The 16,844-nt window shown below is 43.0% G+C and overlaps 1 protein-coding gene across 1 annotated transcript; it reads left to right on the top strand.

Annotated features, from left to right (window-relative positions):
* Nucleotides 1–38: 38 nt before the first annotated feature.
* Nucleotides 39–16,720, top strand: ndufaf2 (NADH:ubiquinone oxidoreductase complex assembly factor 2). Its single transcript, XM_042487956.2, has 5 exons — nucleotides 39–259; nucleotides 12,597–12,686; nucleotides 13,684–13,724; nucleotides 16,050–16,293; nucleotides 16,599–16,720. Exons 1-4 carry the CDS (start codon nucleotides 145–147, stop codon nucleotides 16,290–16,292), a joined length of 489 nt encoding a protein of 162 aa, XP_042343890.2. The 5' UTR covers nucleotides 39–144; the 3' UTR covers nucleotide 16,293; nucleotides 16,599–16,720.
* Nucleotides 16,721–16,844: the final 124 nt, after the last annotated feature.

The following is a 16,844-nucleotide window of genomic DNA, read 5'->3' as shown; positions in this document are numbered from 1 at the left end:
CGTCCAATCACAGAACAGCTTATTCGTTCTCTTCCCCGCCCACGAACTGTTGCGTAAACAGCTCAGTGAGAGGGCACGCAGCTAACAGGGGACACGAAATACACCCCAAAATCTCCCAACAAACCTGCGGGGAGTCCTGTGAAGATGAGCAGGTTCGCCGGACTTCTGCGGCGTACGTTTGGAGTAGTACGCGAGCACGTCGGGACAGATATTTTGGGGAATAAATATTACATAATCCCAGAACAGAGGACATGGACAGGTAAAATAAAGGCTTGTTATGCTAACATTAGGCAGTCGTGAATTTGTTTACAATCTTGATCCCTGAAGACTAATACATATATATATTTTAAAAAGCAACGATCGAACTGTATGTAGCCTAGTCTTTGCTTTTTATACCCATTGCGTTAAAATAGGCTAGGTGGTTATTACTATGTTATATATACTGAGAGCTTCACTGTACCTGTAAATTGCATATTTTTATAATTCATAACAATGGTGGAGCAACTATTCAAATTCTTTACTTTGGTAAAATGACTAATACCACACCGTGAAACTACTGATTCAAGTAAAAGTTCTGCATCGAAAATGTTACTTGAGTAAAAGTAATTCAGCATAATCAAGAACTTGTACTTAAAGTATTAAAAGTAAAAGAACCCAACGCAGAAAAAAACACCCCGAAAAACTCAAAATATATAAAACAGAGAAACAGATTAAATCATTATCAGAAATATAGTGAATTCATATTCTGTCAACCAGCTAATTTATAAATTGATTAAAATAATTATTTTAACCGTAACTGTATAAATGTATTGATAATTTAGTTTATATTAAAATTTTATAAACTCTTTTAAAGTTAATGCAAAAATCTTTATCTATAAAGTAACTAGGAACTGAAAGTTTTAGTTTTAAATGCTGTTAAGTATAAAGTACAAAATTTGCCTCTGAAGTGTCATAGAGTTAAAGTATAAGGTGTGTAAGTATAAAGTATATAGTATATAAAGTATAAAGTGGCATAAAAAATAGACTCAAATAGTTAAACTATACAAATGTACATTCTGCCACTGATTTATACACAGTTTTTTAACATGTAAACATCATCACTGTCAATATGAAGATAAACATGCTGTATGTCCTGCCAAATGCAACCCATATTTAACCCAAAACCCTTTGCATTTTTCACAGTTGCAACATTGTTTTATGTTGTTTTGCTGTATATCTGTTTCTGTGCAAGAACATTGAGAATACCAACAAAATCAGTCAAATTCGTTGTGTGCATACCATAGAAAAATCTATTTCTATGGTGTGTACATACTTTTCTGCCCAATAATGCTGATTCTCACTGAGAAAACTGACATTGTAGGTTTCTTTTTTGTATGTGTCACTGCTCTCTTTCTAAATCGTATTGCTGGATGTCTTTCCTTTCACCCTTGTAGTATATAAAGCTTGCCACTAGATGGGGCGATCACCTCAACAAGAACATTCCCTTCTAAGTATTTTAATAAGATTTTTTTTCTGTATTTAATGCAGCTCACTGCAGTTAAAATTTTACTCATTTTGGGGGGCAAAACTCTGGCATCTCCACTGTCACTGGCCTCCAGGTTCTCCGTTGCAGAGGAAATGATTACTTGTCTGTGATGAGGATTTAGAAGGAGGTCATATATCCCTACTGAGACATGGCAGTGCTACAGTATGTAATGCTCAAGCCAAGCAATAGAACTGTGTCATCAGGCTAATCCATGGTGGCATGCCAATGGTGTCCTTCACACTGTCGACTTACTGCGAAGAGGCCAAGGACATGCTTGTTGGTCTTGTGGACTCAATGCCGAGGCTTCCTGTGAGTCCTTCTCCACTCGTCCCATCTTTCTCTTAGAGTGTCTTTAAGACGTGTGTCTACAATAGAAGAAGCAGAGCTGTGGGTGGTTATAATTTCTCTCCTCAGCAAAGGAGAATTTGGTGGCATTTTGAGCTTTTTTTAATTTGTTAAACTGTGTGTTCTGTCCTCGTCTGCACATGAACTTGGTTAGGGGGACACATGATGATGCATTTTGTGTGTGTAAATTCTGTCTTCCTGTGTTTAAATCATTAGCAGAGTCCACACTACTCACACTTTCTCCTCCCTTTATCACCTTAAATTAACATCAGCGGGGGTCCTACCCAGACTACAGGCCACAGGTCAGAGGTCACAGGTCAGAGAGCACAACCAGACATGATACTGCTGGTTAACCAGCCACAGACCTTTTGGCTTATTAGTATCAAAGGGTCGTGTGATATTTTCCAGAATAATTATGGTTGAGCAGAGTTCACTCCAGTGTAAATGTCTAATATGGGAGCTACACTACACAGCAGTGATTTGGGAATAATCATGTCCTGCCTACACATGCTTATGTTTGTCTCCCCCTCTTGGTGCCACATTATTCAACATGAATAAAGCCTTTCTTTCACTAACATAGCCTTAACAGATATCACACAGTGCCTACATTTACTTTTCTCAGAGGGTGAAACCAAACTGTTTTGGTTTTTTGTTTTGCTGGAAAGGGCTGACCTCTGGCAGGTTGCAAGCCTGGCTTCTTCCTGACTGAACTTGACTTTGTGCTTCACCTTTTCTCAGCAGTTTGCGGGGAAACTTGCGCCCACCTCGTATTTATAATTCATTACAAGGCTGCTCCTCCACCCCTGGCTGTCAGACTATTCAAATGAGACATCACAGAAGCCCATTTTCTAGCACGCTACAGGCTATCGGATTCACTGCCCAATCACAATGACTGACACTGTGGAGGGGCTAGTTGGCCTGTAGAAAAGCAAACAAACACACTCATAAATGCCAGACAGGCACATACACATACACTCTCGTATATATGTTCATAATAAACAAATAGACATATACTGTGCACACGTTTTCCTCTTTTTTTCTGCCACTCAGCCCGTCCAGCCTTGTGGAAATAAAGCAGATGCATTATTCAGTCCATATGTCTTGCTAAAGCGGGCTCTTTTTGATCTTAAACTGATAGGCCAAGCGTGGGCTCAGGGCCTTAAGGCATGGACCGCAGGGCTTTCCACTGCAGCACACGAGCTGTGGTTGAAGTAGGTGAGGAGCCTCTCTCCTCTTCTCCCTCTCTCTCTCTCAACTCTGCCTACTTCTTCTATTCATTTGTCCATCCCTAGTGTTCAGCCGATCCCTCTCTACCTTTATCCATGCTTTGCTGCTCCCATTTTCTACCTCTCTCAATCTGTTAACTTTAGAAAACTGGGGCGTAAGCAATTCCATGTGTGCTAGTCTGTGTATGAGGACGTTAATGGTTGCTAAGACAGAAAAATAGAAGGAAGCAATTGCTTGTTTTATGTGACTCTGTCCTCTCTGATCTCCTAGATTTCTCCTTAAGTTGACCTCTTTATTTGCCTCCAGTTAGTCCTTCCTTCCCTCGCCCCTCCCCGTCATTGCTGCCTCTCGATTTTTCCTCCTTTGAAGCAAGTCCAGTGAAGATTTCTATTCACAACATTAGAGTAGTTCGGCAGTGTGGAGGGCTAGACCCAGCAGAGAGCTTTCTAACCCCCTCTCCTCAGATGCTGCAGCACATCAAAATGAAAAGGCTGAGTCTGAAGTACACGCCTAGAGAGGGAGAATGTCCGTCTCTGTCTTTAGAAAAGGCCCAGCTAAAGAGGCCTTCTGTGCCCCATAGAGAGCACTGTGCTATGGGCTGTGGAGCCCCTGTGATTGTTGTCTATGGCAGGGCTACAAGAGAAAGCCACCGGCAATCTGGCCACTGGTCTTTAGAAGGTCTTTGCCTCGGTGTTGGCCCCATAGAGCTGAACAGAGAATCTATATTCTTCTCTCTTTCTGTGCGCGTCTGTCCCCCAGGCCCCGGCTCTGCCTCACACTGCATGGGGCGCCATGTCATGCTGCCCAGATGAAAGCAAAGCATTCTGCGGATGGGCTCATTCGTCTTCAGCAGTGGGCCTGCAGCTTTGACGCCTGCCTTCCCTCCCTTTATTTAGGAAGAGAGGCGCACTGACATTATCGGCCGCTGCAGGCACATTTGAAAATAATTGCCTGTATGATTGCTATTTTTCTTACCTCTTTGAGGAGGTGTAGCCTTTGTCTTGGAATCAATGGCTGCTCAATACTGGACAGGGGAAAGGCAGTTTCCTTTCATGTCTTGGTGAAAAGGATGTATTTTTAGCGCTATTCATTTTAGCAGTGTGTGCCATGCAGTTTTAATCTATTGGTCCTCTCCACTGTGTAGAGAATGGAAGGGATTCAGAGGTTCTTCAGAGGTGCGCCACGCTGTTGCAGAGAAAAGATGCATTGACTTGTCGTCCTATCACTATCCCTCTCTCTTTGTCTATTATTTATTTGATTCCCCAGCTCTGTTCTATGAAGTGAAAAACTGAAAAGGCCTCAGTTCTGCTATTTCAGGATGGGTGACTCTGGGGACCGAGGGAGGAGGTGTGTGTGTGTTGTTGTATTAGCGCGTGCATCTGTGATTGTGTACATGTGTTTGTGCGTCACAACAACTACACACAGTGTGCGCGCGCGCATTTGTATCTGCTTTGTATTTAAAATAAGGGAGAGAAAAAAAAATCTGCGATTGTGTGTTTTCTCTCCACTTCATGCCCAAACACACTTAACACAACAACAGATGGCTGTGTGTCATCAGAGCGTTGATTCAAGCCGCATATTTCCATGGAAAGAGTCACAGCGGAGAGAGACGAGGGTCCAAATGGCTGTTTATTCTGCCACAAGTGATCCCCAGGGTGTGATGAAGGAAGGTCTATCCTACAGTAGGACACCAAGTCAGTGTTTACTATGGAACGGCTATGTCCGGAGCCGCCACAGTAAATCACGTTAATTGATCAGCAGCTTTGCAATGCATGGGGTTTAAATGAAGGTTGTTTAATCATTATAGAGAAACCAAGTGGGTTTAGCTCATCCTGCTTTATACTGTTTGCCAAGTGTGTGTTTGTATGTGTATGTGGTGGAGCATCATGGAGCGGCTTAACTACTTCATTAAAAAGGCATTTGAAGAGATAGATGCTGAAAATGAGAAACAGGCACATTTATTTCTTATGGTAGAACATTACAAACGGGCCTAGCTCCAATATTTTTTAAGCATCTTGCAGGTCTATTAAGCACTGCTACAGTAGAGCTGTGTACATCTCAGACTCACAACCTACAAATTTTATATGGATGTAAGGCCAACAGAAGGAAGACAACAAATTAAAGAGATATTTTCAACCAGCTTTGTATCCAAACAATGTTGGTAGTATGTGTAGATGAACTGTGGTAAACCATGGCGAAACCGAGAACCAGCGCAACTGAGCATACAAAGAGTACACAGCTGATCAAGACACTGGCCCCTCTTTTTCATTCAAACTCGTACCGAAATCCAATCAAGCTGTAAAACTAGGCAATGCTGATCAAATATATATCAGAATAATTTTGTTACACTGCTTCTTTATCAAGTAAATTGTTTTCAAATACACCCTGTTTAGCTGCAATAGCGAGCGTTAGTAAACAGGAAGTGGGCGCCATATAGCTTCCTGCACAGTGAATACGGAGGCCAAAAAACGGAGATCAAACGATAAAACTCAGCATGGCTGATCAAATATAATCCAAGATTCTGTTCCTGAGTTGCATATTTCTCGCCCCATATGTTTTCAGAAACATGTTTTCGCTAACCGTTTGACTGTAACATGAGATCACAGACGGTCGACATTACATCACCCATCAGCGGGAGCGTCTGGTAAGGCGTGATGCATTCTGGTGGCTTTAGGTTTTCTATCTATTGAGCAAATGCATCCTTTTTCTCTGTTTTCTCTGGTCATGCGACACCAAGTATTTGCTTCTTTCAACTGTAGAGATGGCTTAGTTTTATGTGAGGACCCTCTTTATATCGGTGAAATATATTTTTTATCAGATTATTTTTTCCATTTAGCATGGATGAGATTCACTGTGTCCGGTGCATTCACGTCTCTGTCTGGTCAGATGGCCAGCGAGATGTTTTGACACCTCTGGGCTCCTTGTCTGTCAGAAACTCAGCCAGAAAGACTGACAGACAGACCGACACAAAGCAGACATCTCCCGGAGCCTGCCGCTTGCTTATTCAATTCAGAATATTTTAATAAAGCAGACAGGCAGAGAGAAATAAGGAAAGGAGTATACGGGAGGAGAGATAAGGCCGAGGGAGATTCACGGAGGGTGGAAAAAGAAGGTGGGGTATAGAAAGTGAGTGACAAAGAACAAGGGGGATGCTGACATATGGGGTGAAATTATAGAGTGGGGGAAGAATGGAGAGAGTGAAAGTGAAAGGAGGGTTTCTGACAGAAAGAGGGTGAAATGAGTGGGTGGAACAGGCAGACAGATAGAGGGGGAGAAAGGGAAGGTGGAGGTAGGTTAATGGAGGAAGAGAGTGGGGGGGCTGAAGGTGCAGTGGAAGCAAAAAGAAGGGGGTTGGATGCAAGTGATGGAGGTGAATAGAAAGGGGTGGACAGCTTGGTGTATGGACATCACACGTATGGGCCTCAGAGGAGCTTGGAAGGTATGAGGAGGGGGTCCACACCACTCCACAGCCTCACAAAGGACGCTGACTTCCTGACTTGCCATGGTCCTTTTCTATAACCCATCGGGGCAGAGAAGAGACTTCAAGTGGATGGGTGGTCTTAAGTGGAAAGGGGGACAAAGTATCCCTTCCACCCTCAAGTACGCCTGCGTTTAGTTAAAAGTAACACACGTGGGAAATCAGAGTATTCTTTTCCGCATGTTATTACTTTTTCATATGAATTATTCTCCTCTGTTCTGCCGCGAGTCGCTTGTGCCTCGGCGGGATCGTCAGCAACAGGGACAAACAGAATGAGGGCTGAATAAAAAACGGAACAGCAGCCTACTTTACGCCCATAAGCTCCTCCTTTTCACCAGAACTGATGCAAAACAACGGCTGGCCTTTTCCCTCTAAACCTCATCCCACGTCACTAGGCTCAGGGCTAATGGGTAACCATGGTTACAGGCCTCACACATCCCCTCCATTTTTTTTTACACAGAAAGAGATTGGTGGAAGAGAGAGAGAGGAGGAGGAGAGGGTGTCAGTATTGGTACCTGGTTGCCCTTGTATCACTGATGCTTATCGGATCACTCCATCTTCATAAAGCTGTCCATTACCATGCAGGTATTGGTCCCCCATCCCTCTCCAGCACACAGCTCAGCTGGAGAGGAATAAACTAGGCTCAAACCAGGCTGATGGGCTCGCTGCTTCAAGGCTGCTTTTTGTTCCACCAGAGTGTCAGGCCTAGAAGTCACTGCTTTACATTGCATGGTCATGAAGTCTGAGAAAGCTGCTCTTTTTGTTGTCGATTAAGAGGGAGAGCTGGAGTTGAAAGTGGGAGCTTTTTGCCTGCAATCTGTTCAGAGACAAGTAATGGTTTACAGGATAGACGTTGGTGTTGATAATAAGGAGCATAGGTCCTCCAGCTGGAGCTCATTCTGTTTTGATCTTATATGAGTTTACAGGGCTCTCCATATCCGGATGTTGCCAATCAAAGTGTGTTCCCCTGACATCTAATTCTGTAATCAAAAGCCACTTTTACACTGTCTATTTAAGGTGGTGAAACGAATTAAATTAAATCAAAATGAAACTAAACAATGCGATACGATACGATATACTTTATTGTCCCATTATGGAAATTTGTTTCTGACTCAGATGCTGCTCTCATTTATCCTTTCCCACATACAATAAAACAAACTACGTATGAACAAAACAGCACACTAGCTGTACCAAAATAAAACCAATAAATTGCACATAAACCAAACTACACACACAAAATATTGCACATACATTGCACATAACACATATTGCACACACCCAGTGGTAAAACATCAGAAAACTATTGCACAATCCCTGCAGCCTTAAGCAGCATTGTTTATAAGATTGTGGAAGGAATAAATTAGTTTTAAAACACGTCTTTATGCTGCCTCGCCACTCTGTGTATAACATATGATCACTGAATGGGGGGAAAGAGTTGTCTCACCCTAAACCACCACGGGAGTAAGTAACAGTGCCAAAACGGTGTCTGTGTAAACAGGACAGCTGGCAGGATAGGCTGATGGGCGTCATGGGTGTGACGTTTTGACGTCTTATGCGTGCGATCCAGTGTGGGAGATTTAAAAAGTAGCTGTTGGCAGTTAGCTCCTTACCCTCCGAGCAGAGGACAAGATCAGCCATCAGATGGTAAATGTTTGTTACTGCGATGTTATGCCATTGTTATTGTTTATAAAACACAGCCGACATGTATGTTTTATATCACAATAGAGGCCGACTCTGTTGTGTCTAATGTCACGGCCATCACGTCTCTTTTAGTTCCACGATGTTGGCATGCTATATAAAAATCACACACTAGAGCAAAATGATGCCATTTTGTTTGGTTCTGTGTAAAAATGTAAAGGAGGCATGAAGACAGGACTTTGTAGTGTCCCTATAGCACAATTTCTGTGTAAAAAGGGCAGAAGACAGAGTGCAGGAGAAAGATACACAGCCTGAGAGACAGCACACGACGCCCCAGAATGACATTGTGGAGGTGAAAAACCTCTCAGGTCGCCCCCAGTAGCACTCACCTGGGAGCTGATGTGTGAAGTTGGGGGTTTTGCGTGTGTGAGTGTGTGTGTGTTGAAGCAGGTGATGGAGTTTAGTCGGGTGTGTTCAGGGTTCAAAGAGCAGCCCCCTCGAAGCGCATCACGTCTTATTCTAACGAACGGGAAGGATAGGCGCACCTTTTGATTGGCTCCTGATCTGGCTGCCAAGGCAACCCCTCACCCATCCTGCCTCCCTGTCTCCTCCCTTCCTTCCTATTCCTCTCTCCTCCTCCTCTTCCTTCCATCCCCGGTTCCACAGCTAGGCTCACAGATGAGTCGCGCTCAGACAGGTGAGATGGCTCATGAATATTTATGTGGTGGGATTTCATTCCTCCTGCTGCTGGCCCCTCCCCCTCTCCAACGCAGTGCTGCGTTTGTCCTTCACGGTAAGAGGCAGCGTCCTCGCTCCTGTCCCTCAGGTTAATCTGCCTGCTCTCTAGCCAGTGTGTGTGTGTGTGTGTGTGTGTGTGTGTGTGTGTGTGTGTGTGTGTGTGTGTGTGTGTGTGTGTGTGTGTGTGTGTGTGTGTGTGTGTGTGTGTGTGTGTGTGTGTGTGAAAGAGAGACCATGTGTGTGCGTTTGACTGGTAAGTAGGTTTCCCCTAGTGAGTGATGAGGAGGCAGACCTGTCACAAGGGGGCCCGCTGAGATCGAGAGCTCCTAACACCTTCATACCTCTCTCTCTCTCTCTGTCTCTCTCTGTCTCTCTCTCTCTCTGTCTCTCTAAAGTCTGAACTGAAGCAGAAAAATAGCTAACATCCAATTTGCTAACTGTCTGAATCAGGTATCCGTAAGTATAAAATATATAAAGTGAAATTAAAGACTATTAATTTATTGATAATGACAAGAATTAAGCAGTGACTGTTATGATAATCAGCTTATCTTGACTGATAAATTCACATTAAAATACAATTTACTGGTTAAATCTTACTGTAAAGATTTTGAAACAACTCAGTTTTATATAGACCTTTACACACAACACATTTAAGCCAAAGACGCACACAGAGCAAAACATAAACAAAAGACGGAAACAAACACAATAAACAGTTTTACATAGCACTATGAAGATGCTACAAAGTCGCTTCTTTATGTCATCTTTAAATTTTTACAAAGGACCAAACAACAGCTGCATCATTTCCTCGCTACAGTGTATGATTTTAGATAGCATGCAGGCACTGCAAAAGCAAATAAAGTGTGACGGATGTGATGTGTAACACAACAGCGTCGGCCTTTAGTATGACATAAAACAAATGCGTCTGTATCACTTTCTAAACAATAACAATGGCCCGACTTTGCAGTAACAATCATTCACAATATTCCCGCCTTGAACATGTAGTGTAAAACTGGTTCAAAGTAGAGAAGATAAATCAGAGGGCTGATAAATATTTGTGGATTTTTAAACTTGTAGACAAAGAAGGCAAATGTTTTTGTATTTTGACATAAAATAAGGGATTTCAAGCTATATAAATAAACATGACATGACTTAACTAGAATGTTACGACATCACTCAGACACAGGTAACTGTTGATGGACAATTTTCATCATTTTTGTCGTGTCCAAAACTAATGATTAGTCAGTTATATAGAAAAATGTTTTTGTTTTTTTGTGATGCGATCAGTTGTAACATTTAAAGAGTTTACTGTTGGTCAAACAAAGTAATCCATTTCACTCACTTTTACTCTCTTTAGAGTTTGCTTTGTGATTAGAGTGTAAATTAAAACAAATGTATGGATTAATTAGTAATGACAGTAATCATTAGTTGCAGGCAGCCCCCTGAGCAGAGAAATTACTATGCAAACAATGTGCAAGGCCAATTGTGATATGCTACGTTACATGAAGAGTTGGCCCATACGCTGTAATTGCATCCTTTATTAACAAACCCGATGTCCAAGTTAGGGTGTTGCTGTTATATTTTTGGTCTTTAAAATTTTGACTCCCATGAGGAAATAAGATGGGGAAGAAGTGTGTTTCTTTGAACCTTTGTAGTGAATGGTACAGTATATAGCCTTGGCCTGTGTATTTTTTCCGTCCCGGCACAGAGATTACCGAGAGAGCGAGATTCCTCCCAATCAGACTGACAAGCCTCCTCCCAATGTGTATGTGGTGGGAGGATCAGCCGTGTTTCATAAATATATGTACATACTGTATTTGTTATTCAAATCCAAGGATAAAAGCCATGGTGGAAGGGGTTTAGTCATGCTGCAAAAGCAACAAGACAAGAGGAGAGCCATGTTGGAGTGTGACAGAGAGGCGAGGGGGAGATGCAACCTAGTGGAGAGAGATAGAGACAGAGAAAAAAAAGCGGGTGCCTCTCTTTATGCTTATTAGTTAGGCATTAGCTGTAGTTAAGCGCATTGCTTGTGGGGACTGTATCATAATTGTACCATTTCAGTCTACTGCCACCCACACCAATGCAAATATGGATAGGATCTGTTTATAATTAGCATACCTGTTAAATGTATTTGTGAGTATTGCCTAGAGAACACAGCCTTTTGTTCGCTGGCAGTTGTTTTTGTTCTGCTATCATGGGGGGTTTTCTAGGAAACCGTTCCTCTGAAGACATTTTAAGGCATACATGTAAACAAATGTGAGCATCATAGGATGTGTTTTACACGTAGCAGGGCCAGCTTTGCAGATAAGGTGAGAGAACGCTGTGTTTTCGTCAGAAAACTAAAAGCTGCAGAGCTTGTGAGGCCCTATAGTGACAATCTAGTGGGAACCAAAGCAGAACCAAAGCTAGCCTAATTAGCTGACCTGATTACTATATAGGCTGGATAAAGTATGGAAAGGAATCATCCTCATAAGGCATAATTACAGAACAGCACATGCATGAAGAATGTTTTCGTGTTGATTGGAAGAAAACAGATCAACTAAGAAGCAAATGCAGGCTCCCGCACACACACTTAGCCACTTTTGAGTGCCATCATTCATCCATCCCTCTGCCGTAGCTATCTGTTATGGCTGAAGCAAACATTAAGGCCATCAGTCTGCGGTGTGCATGGAGGTGGTTGCCTCCATTTGTCCATGTCCAGTCAGCTGCGGAGAAACGGTGATGGAATCCTGACAGATTGTCTGTGTTTTGGAGCGTGTTGTTTTCCTTGCCCATCCATTTCTCTTCTCCTAGCCATGTTTGCCATGCATCATCACTCTCTCACTCCCTCTCCCCTCCTTCTACCTCCTCCCTCCTTGCCTCATCATTTCTCAGAGGGATGGGAAGCGATGGATGGACATCCGGCTACCTGCGAGGAGAAACTGTGGAAACACTTGTTATTAGTGAGCTCTGTAGCACCACACAAAGACACTCTTTTTAAATCTCTTGTTCCTTCTTATTCTATCTCTATCTCACTCCACTGCCCACCCCTCCGCCCACCCATCTACCTCCGTCTCCATGTCATTGTGTGCCAGCCAAACTTGTCTAATCAGCAGATTCGACCAAAAATAATTGGCGGTGGCCTTGCTGCTAGCGCGCGCTGTGCTGTATACAGATAGGGAAAGGAGCACTTAATATTCCACGCAGCTCGTGCCTCTCCTGTTCTCTGTGATATCTGACCTCTTTTGTCTCCTGCTCGGCTTGATGTTGATTTTGGAGGGCATTGTTAGCCGGAGCGCTGTGATTGGAAGAGGTTGTGAGTGAGGGGGGCTGTGGTTGGTTGGGTTAAAGGGAGGCTGATTTGCATAAAGGCTTAGCCCAGATTTGGAGCCACTCAGCGAGATCTGAGGAGAAGGGCCCGAGGGCCACGAGGTAATCATCCATGGCCTGTCACAGCGCTGTCATCCCTCTGTGTATTTGTGTGTCTGTGCGTCTGTCTGTGTCTGTGGGTCTGCACGAGCAGGAGACAGAGCGCATTGTGTCTGCGGCTCTTTGTGTTTGTTTGTGTTCCTTTGCGTTTTGTATGCATCATTGTTGAGCATCTCTATCTCACTCTCACTGTCTTTGCCTCTACTTTTTTTTCTTTTTTCTTTTTTTTTGGTGTCCCAGGAAGGCTCATCCGTGCCAAGCGGATGGTAGTGGCAGCCAATCCTTCAGAATATGAGTATATAGAAGGCAGCATACCGATGGAGTGGGACGGTAAGTCTGGACCGCAGCATCACTGTTGCACGCTTTAACTATCACTAACAGGGATAATGACAATGTTAACATGAGAGCTACCCAGCAGAGTACACAAAGTGCTGCACAAATAAAACGGAATAACAAATTCATGGCTGCATCTATTGGGTTCTAGGCTAATCCATTGATTTTCCTTCTTTTTTTTTCTCATACTGTGAGATGGGGGTTGGGAAAAGCGTATTCATGAGTTTATCAAAGACGCCTTCTGCTGGTGTTATACAACCGTATCATAAAATAGTGTTTCAAATTTCTTACAACTGGATACAAACTGTTCCCTCTGTCTCAGACTGGCTTTATCCACCTTAAACCCCTCATCCTGCTTCGCCCCATCCCTCATGCATTTTCATCAGGATGCAAATAAGAAAGGGATAAAAGAGGCCCAGAATCCCTGCGCTAGCTGGAGGAAGAGTTAGAAAAATCTCTCTCTCTCTGTCTCTCTTTCTGGCTTCCTTTAACCTGCTCCGCTGTGCAGCCAGCTCAGCCAAAATAGAGCTCCTTTAAAAGAAAAAAAAAGATGACAGACAGACACAGTTCTACTCAGGAGGAGAAAGAAGGACAGAGCTACTGATGGAGAATGACAGAGTGTGTACTTTCAAATTCAAAGATCAGAGCAGATCCACACTGTCTCTTCTGAGACACAGCACTCAGTGGCCCTGCTCTGCCTCCACTAAAGCAGTATTAGTGTTTTGAGTCGATCGTGTATCGTATAACTTTTCTGCATGTTTCCCTATAGTTTGCTAAGTGAAACGGAACAAAACAAAGTGAAAACCCTCGATACATTCTCTCCCCAAATGAGCTCGGTTACTCAGTTTTTGCGCCGAGCCACTGTAGTGCCCTGAAACTCAGTGATGCTATAGCTGCAGCCTTAAAATACAACTGCAGGTTTTGTTTGTGCAGCATATGTTTGTGTGGGTGTTCTCACTCTTCTTTTTTTTCCTCCTCTCTCCTCCTCCTCCAGCATGGATCCGAGGCAGACGGAAGGAGCCCCCCTCTGTCGAGGTACGTCTCCCCCTCAGCCTCCCCGCTGCGCTGATGGTTGGACTCTGGGGGGCTGGTTACAAGGGAGGGAAAGAAGCAAAGATGGAGAAGGAAAAGACTTTGATTTGTTTTATCTTACAGTTTCCAACTGAATCCAGGAACTTTGGGGGACAGGTGTTAAAATAAACAGCAGCTGAAGTGCATTGATGGCGAGGCGGAGAGCAAAGACAGCCTCCGAACAAGGGGCTCACTGACACCATGTCCTAGTTTACTTTCTTTTTTTCCAGCAAAAGCCTGCATCTCTGCTTTTTTGTGTTTTATTTCTGGCAGTCTCCAAGATGGGAATGCTGAAGGAGTTCAGTTTTTCCCCTCGTGTACCTCTCACTGGGTTTATTGCTCTTTAAATGTGAGAATGCTGGAAATTATTTGGCCGGCGAAATGTGGGTCTATAGGAAATCCCTTGGAAGGCCAATGCCCAGGCACTCTTTCTATCTCTCTGTCCTCTCTCCCTGCCAGTGGCCAATGCCATCCCCTGCCTCTATTGCCAGAACATTCTCTTCCAATTTTCTGCCTTGCGTCTGCCCAATAGCTGCCATTGACAGCTGGACAGTGTTGATGTGGCCAAGGCTTCACTCCCAGCACATTACCCTACCCCTTGTCACGCTCCCTCTCTTCCCGGTCCAAGCCGACATAAATTGATTGGATTAAATCCTGTCATTAACAGGCTGGAAAAGCAGCTCAGTATGTTTGTCTCCCTCCCCAAAGCGGGGCTTTTTGGCCACAGCTCTCCCCTCTCTTTTCCAGTCCTTCAGTTCTGCCAACACACAACAGCATTATGCCCAGTCCTCCCTTCCCTTTTGGCTTCTCATGCTAGGGAGAGGCTAACATCACTGGACACTAGCTGCGGCTCAAGTGGGTAACTATTCCACTGGTGGACCACGTTCAGGTTATAATTGTTTCCATGAGCTGGGATGGGTGTTTATATTGTGAATGCCTCCTGTCATGTTAGTTTACCAGTCCGTTCCAAGCACTACATTTTTAACCTGGGTTTATTGGACCAGCAGAGGTTAACTGTACACGCTTGTTCTGTTTCTAGTAAATGCCCCACTTCATAATCAACCCACACACACATTTGTTCCTGGAAGCTGCCCAGTGCAACTTCATGTCTCTGCTACTTTTGACTAGTGACTTCTTGTGCCTTGCTCTAAGATAAACAGAGGTAGTTGATTTAAGGAGGGGGAGATATCATTGTTTCGGTTATGCTGGACAGTTTGAAGGTTCCAGTCAGTAATCTTGTTGTCACAATCCGTTTTGTCAAATCTCCAGGAAACTGCGACCATGACATTTCCAACACCACCGGCCTTGGTAGATGATGACTGATAGGGTCGGGTGAAATGACACTAAATTTGTCATGCGTCTGAGATTTTACCAAATCGTTAATACCATGCTAGTTGTCCCTTTGATTGTTTTGCCAGCCATAGTTTGTAAATTAATAGCAAGGCAAAGTTCTGTCCCTTCCGGTGTCTTCTATGGAAACTGGTAAAAAAAAGTATGTACCATCGACACAGCAAGAGAAAAATAATTTTTGATCCTGCTTTAATTATACCATAAATTACATATACGCTGTTGGTCAATTTAAAAGATAATTTTGCAAGTTAATAAAGTTGCAGGTTGTTACGGATTTGTCATAGTACCATTTAGTTTTGTGTGAAATGGCTCAGTGAATTACATCTCGTGTCACAATATACGTCACCAATAACCAGCTAGCTAAGTAACTTATGTGTGTTCCAGGCACAAATGTAACATTATCTAGCCTGCTGTGTTTTATCCAGCAACTCTTGGTCTTTTTGTCAGACAGGAAGCAAAAGAACAAGCAAGACCAGTTGCTTGTTTGAGTATATTTCAGTACAAAACACACAAGCATCATCTTAAGTGGAAGAGAAAGTATGACGTTGCCCACACGATGTATTTTTTTAATCTCACATTTTTACTGTTTCACAATAAAATCCGACTTTCTCAACTTGCAAATATATTTTTAAGTGATAGACATCATATGTCTATAATCTTTATGCCACCATTTAAATGGGATCAAAAAATATTTGTCTCTTACCATTAACTAGCGTACAGTCAGTGTTGTCAGAGCCGTAGTAACCGCTGTAGGTAGGAAATTCATCGATTCACGGTCAAGAGGTGCCGATTTCACCAGAACTGCATCAATTAATTCATCAATCTTTTGTCACCTATCTGGGTCCAGGCCACATTAGTTAATTAATCATATTACTAGAAATTATTGTTAAACATAGTCAGGAAGTACTGACAGAAATGTGATATCTGTGTATTTTACAGGAGCTGCTACAGAACGAGTCTAACAGGCAGCAGATCAAACTAAAGGCCATGGAGGTGGAGGAGAAAGATCTGGCCCTGCAGGCCAAGGAATATGAGGAGGGTCTGGTGGCAACTCCCGTAAAGACTCTGGCCAAAGGCCATGCAGCCACCACCAGCTTCGGCAAGCAGGAGATCAGCGCAGACCCCACCACAAACGCGAACACGTTCCAGCCCGGCACCTGGATTCCCAATCCCAAGAAATAGAGTGAGGCATCCACATACACTGAGATCTCTGTACAATGTAATACAATCCAATCAAAAAGCTCTGCAATAAATACTATCCATGTGAAACTGATTTTCACTTTTAGTTGAGACTTTGAAATGTAATGTTAAAAGCACTTTCAGTATAATGGAATCCAATTCAACAACACCAAACTGATTTTTGCCAGAGATTCAACCCATGTCCGTTTCACAAAGAGAGCAATTATATCAAGGTTATTTTATTGGACTCTATTACATTATTTAAATTCTGTTTTTCTATTTCCTCTGTGTATATTGTGTATACACAAGACAAGAAGAAGAAGAAGAGGAAGTGAAGACAAGAAGCTTTACTCATCTTGAAGCCAACAAGTGACCACAAAAATTTGATCTAGTTGAAAGTTCTGTTCCGTAAAAATAAAAATGTGAATGTTTATACTTGTATACTTGAAGTCAACTATATTAATGCACCGTAACATGTTTGAGGGATATTGTGAGAAATAATGTCAGCGTTATTGACTCCAAATTAGTATTAAATGTTTTAAACTCCAGCTGAGA

The sequence above is a fragment of the Plectropomus leopardus genome, chromosome 4 (genome assembly GCF_026936395.1).
Source record: "Plectropomus leopardus strain MGB_pleo_1.0 chromosome 4, ASM2693639v1, whole genome shotgun sequence".
In the NCBI taxonomy this organism is placed as follows: domain Eukaryota; kingdom Metazoa; phylum Chordata; class Actinopteri; order Perciformes; family Serranidae; genus Plectropomus; species Plectropomus leopardus.
This window is presented reverse-complemented; position numbering and strand designations above follow the sequence as displayed.